At 34.4% G+C, this 14,475-nt stretch overlaps 1 protein-coding gene across 8 annotated transcripts in view; it reads left to right on the top strand.

The window, feature by feature from the left end:
• Positions 1-13,035, top strand: part of LOC106656217 (myb-like protein AA) — a 272,177-nt gene extending 259,142 nt beyond the window's left edge. For 3 of the 8 annotated variants that reach the window (XM_023461899.1, XM_023461901.1, XM_023461898.1), the window contains 3 exons: positions 5,583-5,720; positions 7,318-7,359; positions 7,760-13,035. In XM_023461899.1, coding sequence (XP_023317667.1) covers positions 5,583-5,720; positions 7,318-7,359; positions 7,760-9,163 — 1,584 coding nt within the window. In that variant the 3' untranslated portion in view covers positions 9,164-13,035. The remainder of the gene's footprint in view (positions 1-5,582; positions 5,721-7,317; positions 7,360-7,759) is intronic. The other 5 variants (XM_023461904.1, XM_023461902.1, XM_023461905.1 and 2 more) reach the window with 3 other exon arrangements.
• Positions 13,036-14,475: the final 1,440 nt, after the last annotated feature.

The following is a 14,475-nucleotide window of genomic DNA, read 5'->3' as shown; positions in this document are numbered from 1 at the left end:
TTACATCAAATTTGATATTGAATGTTGAATATTTTCCTTTGCATCCTCGAGTCATTACCTGATTGTGAAAAACAGCCTTTTGAAGTGTAGCTATTTTTTTTTTGAAAAATTTTCCATTTAGTTTCGATGTTTTTTGATAATTTTTTGTAAACTTTATTTTCGAAAATTATCGTTTTTTACAGTAATGAAAAATCATTAAAATATTTGTGTTCTGCAAAAAATAACTATCTTTATTTTCGTATTATTAGGGTACAATTAAAAGATAATCTTTCGTCTTGAAAAAAGTTTTGACATAGTAAATTTTTAGCAGTTTGAAATTTTCCGTTTAAATAAATGCTTCGTAAAAGGCAACCCAATATTCTTTGAATTCCTACAAACCCTGTAATTATAAATATAATTATTGGCGCGTGTGAAAACTATAAGCATTAACCTGTGTGTGATTTTTAATTATGGCTAAATTCATTGTGCTCAGCTGTAATATCATTTGAAAAATGTTGTTGCGATACTCAAAAGCTTGCAAATATAAACATATCATCAACGTTTCTGAAGTATATATTTTTGTATACAAGCAGTTCGTATTTACATGAAAAGTGCAAAACAAAATGAAAATTAACATCCCCTTACTCATAATATGCTAGATTTTTGTTTGCTTTCAACTGTCTTTCACTACATATTTTTATATTTTATAACCTCGTACTATTATACTACTAATACAAATTAAATAATCCGAAAAGGCATATACCTGCTGGTGTGAACTTTCTAACTCTTGGTAGGCTAGTGGCTGACCGTTAGCTCAATCTTTTATAATCTAAAACTATGAATTATTTGTCATCTTTCTTTTTCCCTAGCATTCCCAAAACACATCGCCTGAAACAAATGTAAAATTATGATAACTTAGAAGAAATCGAGTTTTTATTATGATCGATTAACTTAATTTTTGCTTAATATTTGTTGTTACTCTTAATAAAACTTTAAATGAAAAGTTGAAAATGTCTCGATCTCTCCTACGTCCAGCCAAAACTTCCTCTACTATTATGTATAAACTTCAAAACACGTTGGAAATTGTGTAGACTTGCCTGTTCACATTGTGCCAATGTTACAGTGCGAAAAACTGGCCGCTAAACACTTGCTAGTCGTAATCTCGACATTGGCTCGCTACCACGATTTTATTATGATAAAATAGAAAGTCATCGATTCGCGTAATAGGCGCTATAAATATCGTGGTAATTGCCAAGTCACCTCTCCGTAGGTTACAATTATACCTATTTTTTAACACACCATTGTCGCCTATATAAACTTAATACCTTATAATCTTTTGTATTTTGACCATTGTATTTTATCGTTTGTGCCAAGAGAATCATAATAAATAATAAAGTTTCAAAATCAGTTGCAAAAATAATCGCTTACGATTTCTAGTCGAGTTTTCGTACAAAAATGTGTGTACTTGATATTTACAAATTTCATTTTCTTGGTGCAAATTTGTTTTTGTAAAAAAAATTGATCGCCTCTAAAGTTTCAATAGTGAATCCATACTAGCATTGTTTTCTCCATTGAAAAAACGGAGGAATAAATAACTACTCCTATAGTATATAGTAGTCCATGCCATGCGTGTTCGCTCTTGCTGTAGGTATGTCGCGAGTTTCAACGCGGGGCGTGCAAACGCGGCGAGACGGAGTGCCGGTTTGCGCACCCCCTCGAGACGGTGCAGGCGAACGAAGACGGTTCTGTGACGGTCTGCATGGACGCTGTCAAGGGCCGATGCAATCGAGATCCCTGCCGCTATTTCCACCCCCCTCTGCACCTTCAAGCCCACATTAAGGCCACACAATCTCGGGCTAGCATTGCGGTAATGCATTCTGTCTGTCTCTATCTTTTTCTCTTTTTACTTTCTTATTTCTTTATCAACATTTTTTATTTGCTTTTTTTTCTATGATCCTCTGCCCAAAAACTCTGCACTCCGTAGATGTATTAAAAAAGTTTGACGAATTATTTTTAAATTTTAGTCAAGCTGTACTCATATTTTTTTTAAACTGGACATTACAGTGACTTAAACAATGAAACATTCTAAATCTATGTCATGAAAAATAATTGCTGAAGATGAAATTATTTTAATTATTTTTACTCGTATTTTTATTATTATTGTAAATTTGAACTTAAGACTAAACGCAGAGATCCATGATCCTATCCTATTTTTAAAAATTCTAATTTTCTTTTCATTAATTCATATTAACTCTAGATTTCATTTTCTTTGGGTTTGCTTTGATGAAATTTTCGCTGCTGCGCTGCTTTTTCCAATTTGCGGATACATTTCTGCTCTTGCATTCTGGACACGTAGTAAAATATTCATTATTAAGTGGTTTCGTTCGGCTCAATACACTCTCATCAGTAAAATTCGATTGGCGACAGTTTGATTATTGCGAATAAAAATTGGTCAACAGTTGCGCAGTGGTTAGTTCCAAAGTATCTGTATTTAATAATGGATGTTTCGTTCAATATTTTTTTTATCGTTGAAATCGAAATTCGATTATAATATGGATACTTAATTTCATCGAAGTTTTTATAATTACATGTATGTTTTAACTCTCGTATGATTTTTCCAACATCCAAATACCATTTACTTTCTTACTCTATAAACCAAAGTTTGTTGCTTTTGTGTTTGTTAATCTACATACCAATCCATTTGGCGTATTTATTCTTAGCTGTGAATGTAGTGTTGTAGCAAGTAGTACAAAAGCCAGTAACTTTTTATTGTCACCGTCACCATCTGTTCTATTTCTCTCTTTTCTAGCAGCCTATTGCAGCTATCCAGGTGCAAATAAACCCATAGACGCTCTCTTTATACACGATTCACAAGATTTACTGAAACCTAAATTAGCATTAAATAAAATAATATTAAAAATTGACGAACTCATAAATATACAGATCCGTTTACTTCTCTTCCACACGCAAAGTTTTTTTTTTATTGAAACATTCAAGCAACATGAATAATCAAAAAGAAAAGTAGTATTTTTAGATTTTGCATAAAAAGATTATGCCTGCCAACATGCGTGCGTAAATGAATGAAGCGGATAATGTATCAGATGTAAATAAAAGTAAAGTAGAATTGACATCATACATTCCATACACAAACACAAACTTGCTGACAAGCTGTGCTGCACGAATCCTGGCTATGTGAACCTTGCTGCTGTTTGCTGCTCTCCACACAAAGCCCTACACTTAAGACTTGAACGTCTATAATCTAAAATTGTTAGTGGAAAATATTGAATGTTTCGAACTCACAAATACGAATTTTATGGGTGTTGAACTAAATATTTTCATCGAGGAATTTATTATCAAATGTTTTGGAACACAATTATTATATCCATTTTTTCGCGTTACTGATTTTTTTTAACGGTAAAAATGAAGTTCATTGAAACGAATGCATTTTTATTTTTCCCTGTTTATTATTTTATTGCTCATTAAAATTTTGGACATTATCAAATAATTATATAAAAATCCAAATTTCTGTAAAGAAATCGGCTTTCATTTCTATTTATGATTTGTCACATTTTAAATTAATGAACAGATCGAATGATTTATTTATTATATTGTCAAAAAAAGATTAGTTGTTCGCAAAGAAAATGTTTAATTTGATAAAATAAAAAAGTATAAAAGATGCTTACTTCAAACGAAGGCTACTATAAATCGAGTTAAGGCAGAAGAAAACTCTTACTGGATCGTGTCACATCAGCTTGTTGGCAGGACGTTTCATTTTGTACAGTATTTTTCCATCCCAAGAGGGAATGATGCATCGTATTCGAACAATATTAATTCTCAAAACATCTTTCAAAAAAGTCGAATCGTGGATCAAATGAATACTCTTATGTCACAACAGTTTTTTCAAATTCTACCACATGAACAAATCATTAAAAATTATGGTAAGAGTGTGTATCTAATTTGAGAAAAAAATTATTTAATTGTTATCAAGAAACTTTTTAAAGACTTCTTGATATCTTATTCAGTAGAAATTGTACATTACTACGAAAAATCAATTAAAAATGTAAAAAGTTCTTGTACTTTTAAATTGTTTGCAACGATGAAAAAATGTTCAAATCACTGCGTATTATAAAAACGAAATATTCTATGAGATGTCACGTTATGCGCTCTATTTAAGCCCCATCTTCATGGCGTATAAAGCAAGATGAAAGTTAAAGAATCAGGAAAGCTCCAGACAGTGCTCGTTTCCGTTCCGGCGCTGCGTTCCGACATATACACACATTTCATATATCTATATACGTACAAGACTTTAATTTTGCCGAGAGCAATTTGCAGGTCTATACCGTAGCCAAGAAAGCCTGATGGAAGAGAGATGCGTCGCCGTCTTTGCCAAAGTCAGCTTCTACTTCAGCCAGTCGATGTCAGCGGTAGACAAGTGTACACGTTCTTTTTTCTTTTCTCCCCTCGTATTCTCTAACTCTTAGTGGTTTAATATCACTGCAGTTTCCCAAGACCCATTATAAATCATTCATTTTGACGTATCTTAAAATTTAACTATTAGCAATATATATTCATTTTTCATGTAGGTTCGTTTCCTGTAATAAAAAGTTGACACAGCAATAAATAATGCAGATAGTTGGATGATCGAATGTTAAACAAATATTTAATTTAATCTTATTGAATGCAATGTATTGACTTTCTTTTCATTTCAGCTGGAGAATTTAAAAGTATTGAATAATTAGTTTTAATTTAAGTTGATTCTCATTTATTCTTAATTATTTTAACCTAATTTCCCACTAGATGTGTATGCACGTCCTATTGCGATGCGGGAGATCGACGCACGCGTCTTTATGAAAGTGAACTGCTGAAAAGTATTTTAGTATATTTTTCAAAAGTTTTTTTTATTTCATAAATTCAAATATTATTTGATAAACTCATAATTTCATGTATACTTATTACTGAATAAACTTAGTTATTAATTTTTTTATGTTCATTGAACTGAAAATAGTATAATATATATAACTATTACATAATTATTACATATTTGTTTATAGTAATAGATGTATAACACAATGTCTACTTAATTATAAATTTGGTCTTTGGCTTTACATTTGAATGAATACATTTTTATATCGAAAAAAAATGAATATAGCCTCAACTTGATTTTTTTTTCTTTTTTTGATTTTCTTCTTGCCTCTCGCCTGATGATGCTTCATGCTTGCTGAACAAACAATAAACCTCATGTGCTTCGCTACCTGCCAAATTAACGCCTGCCATCGAACTGTGCCCGGAAAACTGAAAAATTCTACAAAAACCATGACGAATGAACCGACAAAAATGCACGCTCACTCTGTCTCTGCCTCTCTCTCGGGGGATTAACGATGCCAAAAAAAAAAAACAAAATCACACACGCTCATGTAAAAATGCAATCTATCTTTGTCGTACGTAACACACGGCAAATGCATACGAATTATGTACTGCTGCTGATATTTGCCGCTACTGCATCGTTCACTTGATCGTGTGTGTCTGTTTTTGTGCGGGCTTGTATTTTGTTGTTGTTCGTGCGCGTGTGTCTCGGGCTCTCTCGTTCGATCACACACTCGCAGGGGTCAACAATTCCAATGCCCGGTGGCAACAACGTGCCTGGTGGACTCCAGAACGCTAATATGGCGGGCATCGAACTTGGCAAGAAACGGATGCGTGACTCCAATGACGAACTGCTAATGGTACCACGGCATTTGCATGTATAAAAGCTTTTACTTTTTTTATATATTTTTTTATAATTAGTCCATGAAAATTATCAAAGTAATTTCGAAAATAAATTATTTCTAGTGTGAGATGCTTTGACAATTTTTCATATAGAAGTTTATTTTCAAAAATTACGAAAGAACTGTGAATAATTCACTTTACTTATCCCATGAAAAAATTATTTTTAATTGCAGTTGAAAAGCTTCCATTTAATTATTCACAGTTCGCTTCCATGAGTTTATTTATATTTATTTTTATTTTAAATTGGCTTTATAAAAGATATAAAAAATAATTTTTTCGTTGTAAGATTCTACGCGATAAATACTGAGAACAAAATACTCATGCAAAGTTAATTTTTATTTAAAAAATTTCTACAAGCATATTTTGAAAAAATACTTTTAATTGCTTTGAAAATTCGATGTGCATAATTTTTTATCAGTTCAATAAAAATATATTATCATTATGGCTTTCGAAAATTAAAATGTAACTATAAGAGCTTGCGCCGATGATGCATGTAGCGCGAAAACGACCCTGAGGTGTTGGTTAAGTGACATCCCTTCTGAAAATAATTTAATGCTTATCCTCAAGTACACATTAATGAGATGAGCGATGTTAACGTTGCTATAAATTCTTAGTTTTATCCATGAAAATAAAATGTTGCTTATGACAAAACGTGTTTATCACCAGCACTGTAGATTGCTATCGTTCACTAGCTTTATAAACAATTTGTCTCACAAATATTCACAAATCAAAAAAATGTGTTTATAATAGGTAAAATCTTGATAAACTCTCGATTCGTTTAAATTTACCATTTAAATAGTTATATGTTTATCATGACCTTTTGTTTTTTTTTAAATAAACTGCCAATGTAGCTGTTACTACTCAAAACTCGTCATGGTCATGAGAGATTTGACAAAATTCAGCTTACAAGCTTTTGCACATTGTTGCAGCTTTATCAAACTATTTTTTCTTTTAAGTTACAATTGTATTTTGCTTTTATTTTTTCATGCAAATTAAATCAAGAATGGCTACACTATTACTTTTTTACGTTTTATTTCTCTATTGAAGTTCTTGTGTTATAATTACTTTTGCAATCGAATTTATTGCTTCTTATTCAGTATATCATATTCATTCATTAAAATTTATAGCTAATTATGAAATAAATAACTTTGTAAAAACTGTTAATGAACAAAACGATACTCTATGTACAATAATAATCGCGGACGTCGATCCCCGTATTATCAGTTTTTCAGAAAACTATTGAAAGTAAATCATGATCGTGAACTTTTCTTATGTGACACGAAAGAAAACGCGATTTATCATTACATTGACAAATTGCATCAAAAAGCCTTACAGTTTTATGTTAAGTGAAGGATACTTCGTCGTTCTGGGCAACGTCGCTGCAAGCTGCGTCATCGGCACAACTTAATAAACATCTCAGTTCCAAAGTTTTTTCCGAGCTATTAATTTTTTTTTGTTACTGTATAAAAATGTCGCGCACTAGCCAATCCAATTTTCATATAGGCAAAAATTAATGACTAACGTTTCGCCTTGCTTTTATGCAACTTGAACCCGATCCTGTGTTTGTTGCAGATGGACATGAAGTCTGTAGGATCGCTGTACTACGACAACTTTGTAAGTGAAGAACAAACTCAAATTGATTACGAGCCGGTCATTACAGCATTTGACAAACTTAAGCTTATTTTACTATTAACAAGTACATCTTTCGGTCTTACATATAAATTACAGAAATGATGATTTTTAGCATGACTTTATAAAGCAGCCAACCGCAACGTATCGAGTAAATAATATCTAATAAGATTTTTATGATCAATATAGCTTGCTCACGACGTTTTATATATAAATCAATGACTCACGGGACGGGCAACCAGAGGAAAAAATAATCGAGATTCAAAAAGAAAAAAAAAATACTTGAAAATCAATACACAATTATGCTTTAAGTCGATGTTTTTTTTTTTTTAATCGAGAAGAAGATTTAACGTAAGGGTATTCTCCCTTTTCTTTCTGTTCACAGACATTTCCAGGTATGGTCCCGTACAAGCGTCCCGCGGGCGACAAGTCCGGCGTGCCGGTGTACCAGCCAGCCGGCGCGACGACCTACCAGCAGCTGATGCAGCTACAGCAGCCCTTCGTGCCTGTGTCATGTGAGTACACTGGAACACCACCTCTCCCCGCCGCGAACTCGCAAGCCGCGTCGGGCGTCGGTGGCGCAAACTCGTTACAAAACCAATCTAACGCCACGAGTGCTGCCGATAGCGCCACGAGCAACGGCATACTCGTCGATCCTAATAATCCTCCGCCACCTCCGCCGTCAAACGCTAATAGCGAGAAAGCTCAGTCCGCCGGCTCGGTGGCCAATCACGAGTCCGAGGCGAGCTCGGCAGTAACTCAGAACTCTCACGATTTGAATCACGCGGCTCAGTCGGCAGTCCAGCAGGCACAAGCTGCCTCGCAACAAGCCCAGCAGCAACAGGCACAGCAGCAGCAGCAACAACAACAACAGCAACAACAGCAACAACAGCAACAGCAGCAACAGGCACAGCAACAGGCACAGCAACAGCATCAACAACAACAACAGCAGCAACAGCAGCACATTAACCAACAGATTCATCAGGCCGCTTTTAACGCCGCTGCGGCGCACAATGCCGCCGCAGCGGTCGCGGCCGCCACTTCCCACGCTGCTGGGCTGAATTCCATGCCGTCTATCATGAACTCCATCGCTATGTCGTCCATGTCGAGCATGCACTCCGTTGCGCCGACGAGCTACACCATGTCCAACATGTCCGGCCTCAATGTCCTCAGCGGCCTCAGCATGCCGTCCAGCATGTCGCTCGATCCCGCGGCCCTGGCCAAGGAGGTCGCCCAAAAGAATTACGCCAAAGCGATAAAGCAGCACCAGGCCGCGGCCGCCGCTGCCTCCGCCGCCTCCTTCGGCCTGCCTCATCTCAACGCTCTGAATTACACGGGCGTCGCTCTCAACAAGCAGACCCTGGCCGGCCTCGGCCAGCCCTCGCAGACGCCCGGTCTGCCCGCCGCGGCCACGGCTCCGCGCACCGTCATTCCCGGTCTCGGTGGTCTTCACGCTAGCGCCGGTCTTGCGAATCCTCTGTCCGCCCCGGGTCTGCTCGCGTATCGTCCGCCGGCCGCCGCGGCTCCCTCCCTCGGGGTCAATCCCTACTCGCTGATGCGCCATCAGTCGGTCCTGCCTACGGCCGGGCATTACGTGCCGCCGGGCGCCTCCGTGCAGGCCTCGCCCTACGTCCAAGCCTCGCCTTACGCCGTGTTATCCGGCATGCCGGGCATGCAACAGATTCCTACCGCCGGTCCGGCCACGATAGCCGCCCAGCCGCAGGTGACGATCCCTACCGCGAGCTCGGGTGTGATAATGCAACCATACAAAAAAATGAAGACTACCTAAGCCGCTCGACTCCCTGCAATTCTCGGGCTCCGAAGAATCCAATTCTTTCTTCGACTAAGTGTCGCCTAATAATGACACGATGTTTTTTACAGTTCCAAATACTACTTGCTTCGTTCTCTAGTCAGATGCGTCACTTTAAACAGTGCCTTATTATTCGAGAAAGAAGTGGACGATTATGATATGATGTACGAACAGATCTATTATTTTTTAAAACTTTCAGTAGGTGTAAAGTAAGCTGTGTAATTCGTTGACGTTGTTAATTCATTTCCACGACTATCACCCATCACACGACATCTCAGGCTTCGAGGCCGTTCCTCATTTTTCGAACGACTTTTACCAAAGTGTACTGCGTGATTTTTATCGAATGCTGCTGATTAACTTTTATCGATCCCATGGACCCATCATCTGGAAAGGATGAATAAAAAATTTTTATGGTTTTATATCTTTTAACCATACCCAGGTAAAATTGAAATAATGTGGGCAGGAATGCGGTTGTTATATTTTAAAATAGGTTTTATTTTAATCATACTGTTTTTTATGTGTGGATTTTTTTAGAGAGTCTTCAAATTCTTTACAAATTGATTCTTCTCAAGATTTTTTTCTTCAATTTCTTCTGTTTTTCTCCTTGTTGTAGACGATAAACGTATATTGTTTGTTTGAAATTGTTCTTATCTATCAACTATGAATTTCGTTTTATATACTATGTGTTACCTAATTTATCTCGTTATGAAGATTTCAATTTATATCTATCCATACAATAGTCTTATATTGTTAAATTTGATCTTGAGGCTCCATCTTTTTAGTGTTCCTAATTCAGGGCTTAGACAATGGAATACTTTTGTTTGTTGTTCACTTTCTTGTAATAAGTTGTTCAACTGTCCTCTTTCATAACTTGTTCTGAATCGTAGGTTTTTATTCAAATCTCGATTCGAGTTATCCTATTAGGCTTGTGTTCATGATTTTTAATGAATTTATCATTTAATTGATTCTTAATGAAATTCTCGCAGCTTTGTGCTCCTATCATGTCGTTGAAAATGAAAAATTTCTATTTGAAAGCAAGTTATAAATATTTTTCGTTTTACCTGTTACTGTTGATTCAACTGCTCGAATGATCCAGTCGTGAGAGTTTGGTTATGCTGAGTGCACCGAGTAGAGAATTTTTTTTCTAATCAGTAAAAATGGTTGCTCTACCTTATAAAACCTGGCCATTTAGAAAGGTCGTATATATATATACCGACTAATATTTCATGAATACTGGTTAATGAATTGATAGTAAAAAAAAAATTGTTGTAGTAGTTTTTATCACAAGTTAATTTTTTTTATTTACCACCTTATTATATGCATTTGGCATATGTTTTTTTATCTAGAACCGCATTGACCAGTGTTCATTGAAAATAGTGAGTACGAAAATTCAATGTTGTCATAGATCGTTATAACGTAAATACAATTATTTATTATACTACTATTTTGATAGCTGTGTATAAACAAACAACCATTGTACTTGTAATTGAATTTGTTTGAAGAGTAAAGTTATTTCTTATAGCACTTGAACGTGTGATAAAAATACTTGCCAGATAAAGAAACTAGAAGTAATGCGAGTATTGTAAGCGAGTCCTCGCACAAATATTTTACCAATGATAGCACAAAAAAATGGCGTCTCCTATAATATGCGTTTTAGAGTTATAATTCAAAGATTTTTTTCAATGAAAAGCTAAATCGTATGACGGCGGATGGTCAAAGAAGTGAAAACCAAAAACAATAGCACGAATCATGCTTATTAATTAATATAGCTTTAATTGAAATAAATTTGTTGAAATCAGCAATTTTTCCAGATTACAATTTGATTTTTTCACTTAAGCATAATTCGCGCCGTTGTCCTTGGTTTTAAATGGGACTTGAAAAAAAGTCGCGTTAAATCTAAAAGCGACTCTCTCAAAATCAAAAAAATTGAAAGCAGAAACGCACAACGTGTTACTACGTTTAAGATAACTATCAGAAACCGCAAGCCTCCGAAAACAGTTGGCCTAAACGCGACGGAACTAAAAAATTTATTTTGAAAAATGTTCGACGCCCATACAACGAGTAGTTCTTAACTGATAAATAAGCGGCTCTGTCTTCCAATGAACGAACACGAAAGTTTAATTAAAGTTTCATATTACTGAGAGAGTATATAATTTTTACATGTGGCTTTCTTTTATTTTGCGAGAAAGAGTCGTTTTTAAAATACCGTACGAAGAAATGAACTCAAGGCCCACTAAATTGTGATAGTGTAACGTATTTAATGTTAACGAAAACGCCTTAAGCGTCAAACTGTTGATAATTTAACAATAAACTGTGCATTCAAACTGAGCGAAATCGATTTTCTTTAAATCCAATCAATATTTCTAGAACTTCGATGTTGCATATAGCACAGTAAACTAATAATAATAGTATCGATTAAATTCAGATTTTTTTCAATTCACGCGTTCAGATATTTTAAGAAAAAATGGAAGATAATAATATAGATTACGCAAATTCAATAACAGTTTTATAAAGGAACGATTGTAGTGGTACGATTGTGTTTAACAATCATTCCTATTTTCCTGTGGAGCAGGATTCAAACGAAAAATCTGATGTGTTCCTGCAAAACCCGTTCGAAAAATAAGTTTCAAAGAGGGGTTTGTTAGGTTGCAAAAATGTCCAGAACCTTTATTTTGTCAAATTTGAAATTAAGTTTAATATTCGTGTCTGTTCCTAAGTATAGTTACTATCGCACATTAGTTTAATTTACATTTTTTTAATGTGTAACAGATAACGAAGATTTTATTGTAATTTTATTCAGTGTTTAAGATTTCTATTATGTTATTATAATTAAATTTCGATGCAATATTTGTTATGGTTAAATTAGTGTTTAACGTTTTTAATGATGCATAAACGTTGTTTTACTTTAACAACTTACTTTTCGATATTTTATGGTAATCAATTAAATGATTCGAATGAATTGAGTCATACAAGGTTTTGGGCATAAGTAAGTCACATTAATCGCATAAACGTTGCGAAAGTGCCTTCTCTTGCACTTAACTCTTCAAATTCACGTACACTTTTTTTGAACTAGTTTAATAGGTCGACAAACAAAAAGTATGATATTTAAATTTAAACCAGACGGTAAAGATGCAAAAAACTTATATCACAGATATATAAGTATTATATATATATTATAACTTTACATTATATACTTACGTTTGTATGTTATGGATATGCAATACTGATAAAGCTGCATCGGTCTCTTGCAACAATGAACTCTTGACGTATATCTAAATCTATGATTTAGTATAAAAAAATATATCTTTAATGTACCTATAATGGAGTGTATGATATAAGATGCAAAAATATAAGAGCATAATAATTTGTGGTATATAATTACGTAATTTAGATGCATAATCAAGTAGAATTTATCATTCTGTACTGTATCGTTTTTTTTCTTGAAATCTTCATGTAAATTGTTAATATTATACATGAAAATCTGATATAATCACACGTACATAACCCTGGCATATGTATAACGTCAACGTTTATATATCTATTCTCGAATATGCTACATTTATATTATTATATCTGCGGCCCCGAGGATGCAGATGCAAAATTGGGCGTATTCGATCTTTAAAAGTAATTTACATCCTATATATGCAATGTGCAGGAGAGGTTACTGCTCTTGAGTAATGAACTGTCTAACTGTGAGTTTTTTCTAGAACGAGCGCTACTTGCTTCCTACTTTGGTACGGTTTAATTGCGTGTGCTTTTTTTCCAAGATCGAATGCGTTTTTGCGCATGCACACTCATGGGGTTTGTAAGGAGTCACCCAGTATTTGTAATAATAATGCTTGAAAAATGCATGAATATTTGTTTTATTAATGCTTATTCTATTACATCTTTCTCTATGAAAGTATTCCTTGTTTACCTTCCTTAATTCCACTACCATCAGCTATTTGAAAAACTTTCACTAGTAAAAACTATGATATAATACTTTAATTGTATCTACACTGCGTTACAAAAGCCTTTGTTATATCATATCGCATAATTATTATAGCCTTAAAATATATATACATACATTTGATTATATATTTATATATATAAATACATCGAGCCATGATTCCTTGCTTAACAAACAATTAACTTGTACAACACGACAACTGACTTTGGACCTGGTGCTTGCCAAATCCCTCTTACCTTCTCAAAAATGAATACTACTTTACAAAGCTAAGAATTCAACAGCTGTAGACATGCGCATTAGCAACATTTTCATTTTCACATGCGGCCTCGCGATGTGTGTACTTCTGTATTGTTCTAGTCTTATATATCAAGCTCTTTGAATGGTTTTACACAGTTGGTTATATTATCACACGTAAATCTATAACTATTTAAAAATTTTCATGGTATTCATGGTATTTCAAACTGGCTAGTTTTTGCTCAGCCTTTTGTTTTTGTTTCTTATGGTTTTTTTTTTCAACGAATTTGCTATTACTTTCAAAGTTTTACTATCTTAAAAAATCTTCTATGTGTTAATCAGATGAATTGACGAATCAAGCACAAGGTCGCTTAACTTTTAATATCCGTAGTCGATAGTTGCTTTAACACAGACTCTTAATAGACGTTTTGACTAATTAGTGAACTAGCAGTAAATTCCCAGTTAATTTAATACCATCCTGATCCAATTCCTTTGCTTCCTTGCTTCGCCATGACAATGAAGATTTGAAATCGAGACAATCAAGAATTTATATAAAGTCCTGCGTCTTTTTTTGTTATCGAAACTTCATCACAATCATAACAACGCTTAACTGGAGTACAATATCTTCATTCAAAGTTCAATGAAGGACTAAAGGACACTCAAAAATTCAAGTAGAGATGCAGTAATTCAATTGTGGGAAGAAAAAATAGTACTTTGTGCATCGGGTGTTGATATGCTTTTTTTTGCAAAACGAGGGGTTACAGCAGGAGCTGAGGGCAAGTTTTATCCCAAGTTTTGTTGAAAAAGAATATTTACACAAGTTGCATACGATATTTTATAACGCAAAAGCCTAAAACTAGCAGCAAAGATGCGAAGTTGAGGTTACAGTGTTATAAAAAAAACAAATTAATCACTTTAATTTTTAGATTAATTTTTTCATAATTGACAATAAAAACTCTGCTTCAATTACATTTTCAGCTCTTTCGACTATTGGAAGCTATAATTTGCTTTTGCGTGAATTTTGTGTTTATATGCGTACACGAATTTTAGAATATATCGAACGAGTTGAATGAAATGTAGATTAGTTAACACTTTTACGCATTGGTAT

This window comes from Trichogramma pretiosum, unplaced genomic scaffold, assembly GCF_000599845.2.
Source record: "Trichogramma pretiosum strain Unisexual culture from Peru unplaced genomic scaffold, Tpre_2.0 scaffold64, whole genome shotgun sequence".
NCBI classification, from domain to species: Eukaryota; Metazoa; Arthropoda; class Insecta; order Hymenoptera; family Trichogrammatidae; genus Trichogramma; species Trichogramma pretiosum.
Note: the sequence above shows the minus strand (reverse complement) of the source record. Positions and strands in the feature narration are given on the sequence as shown.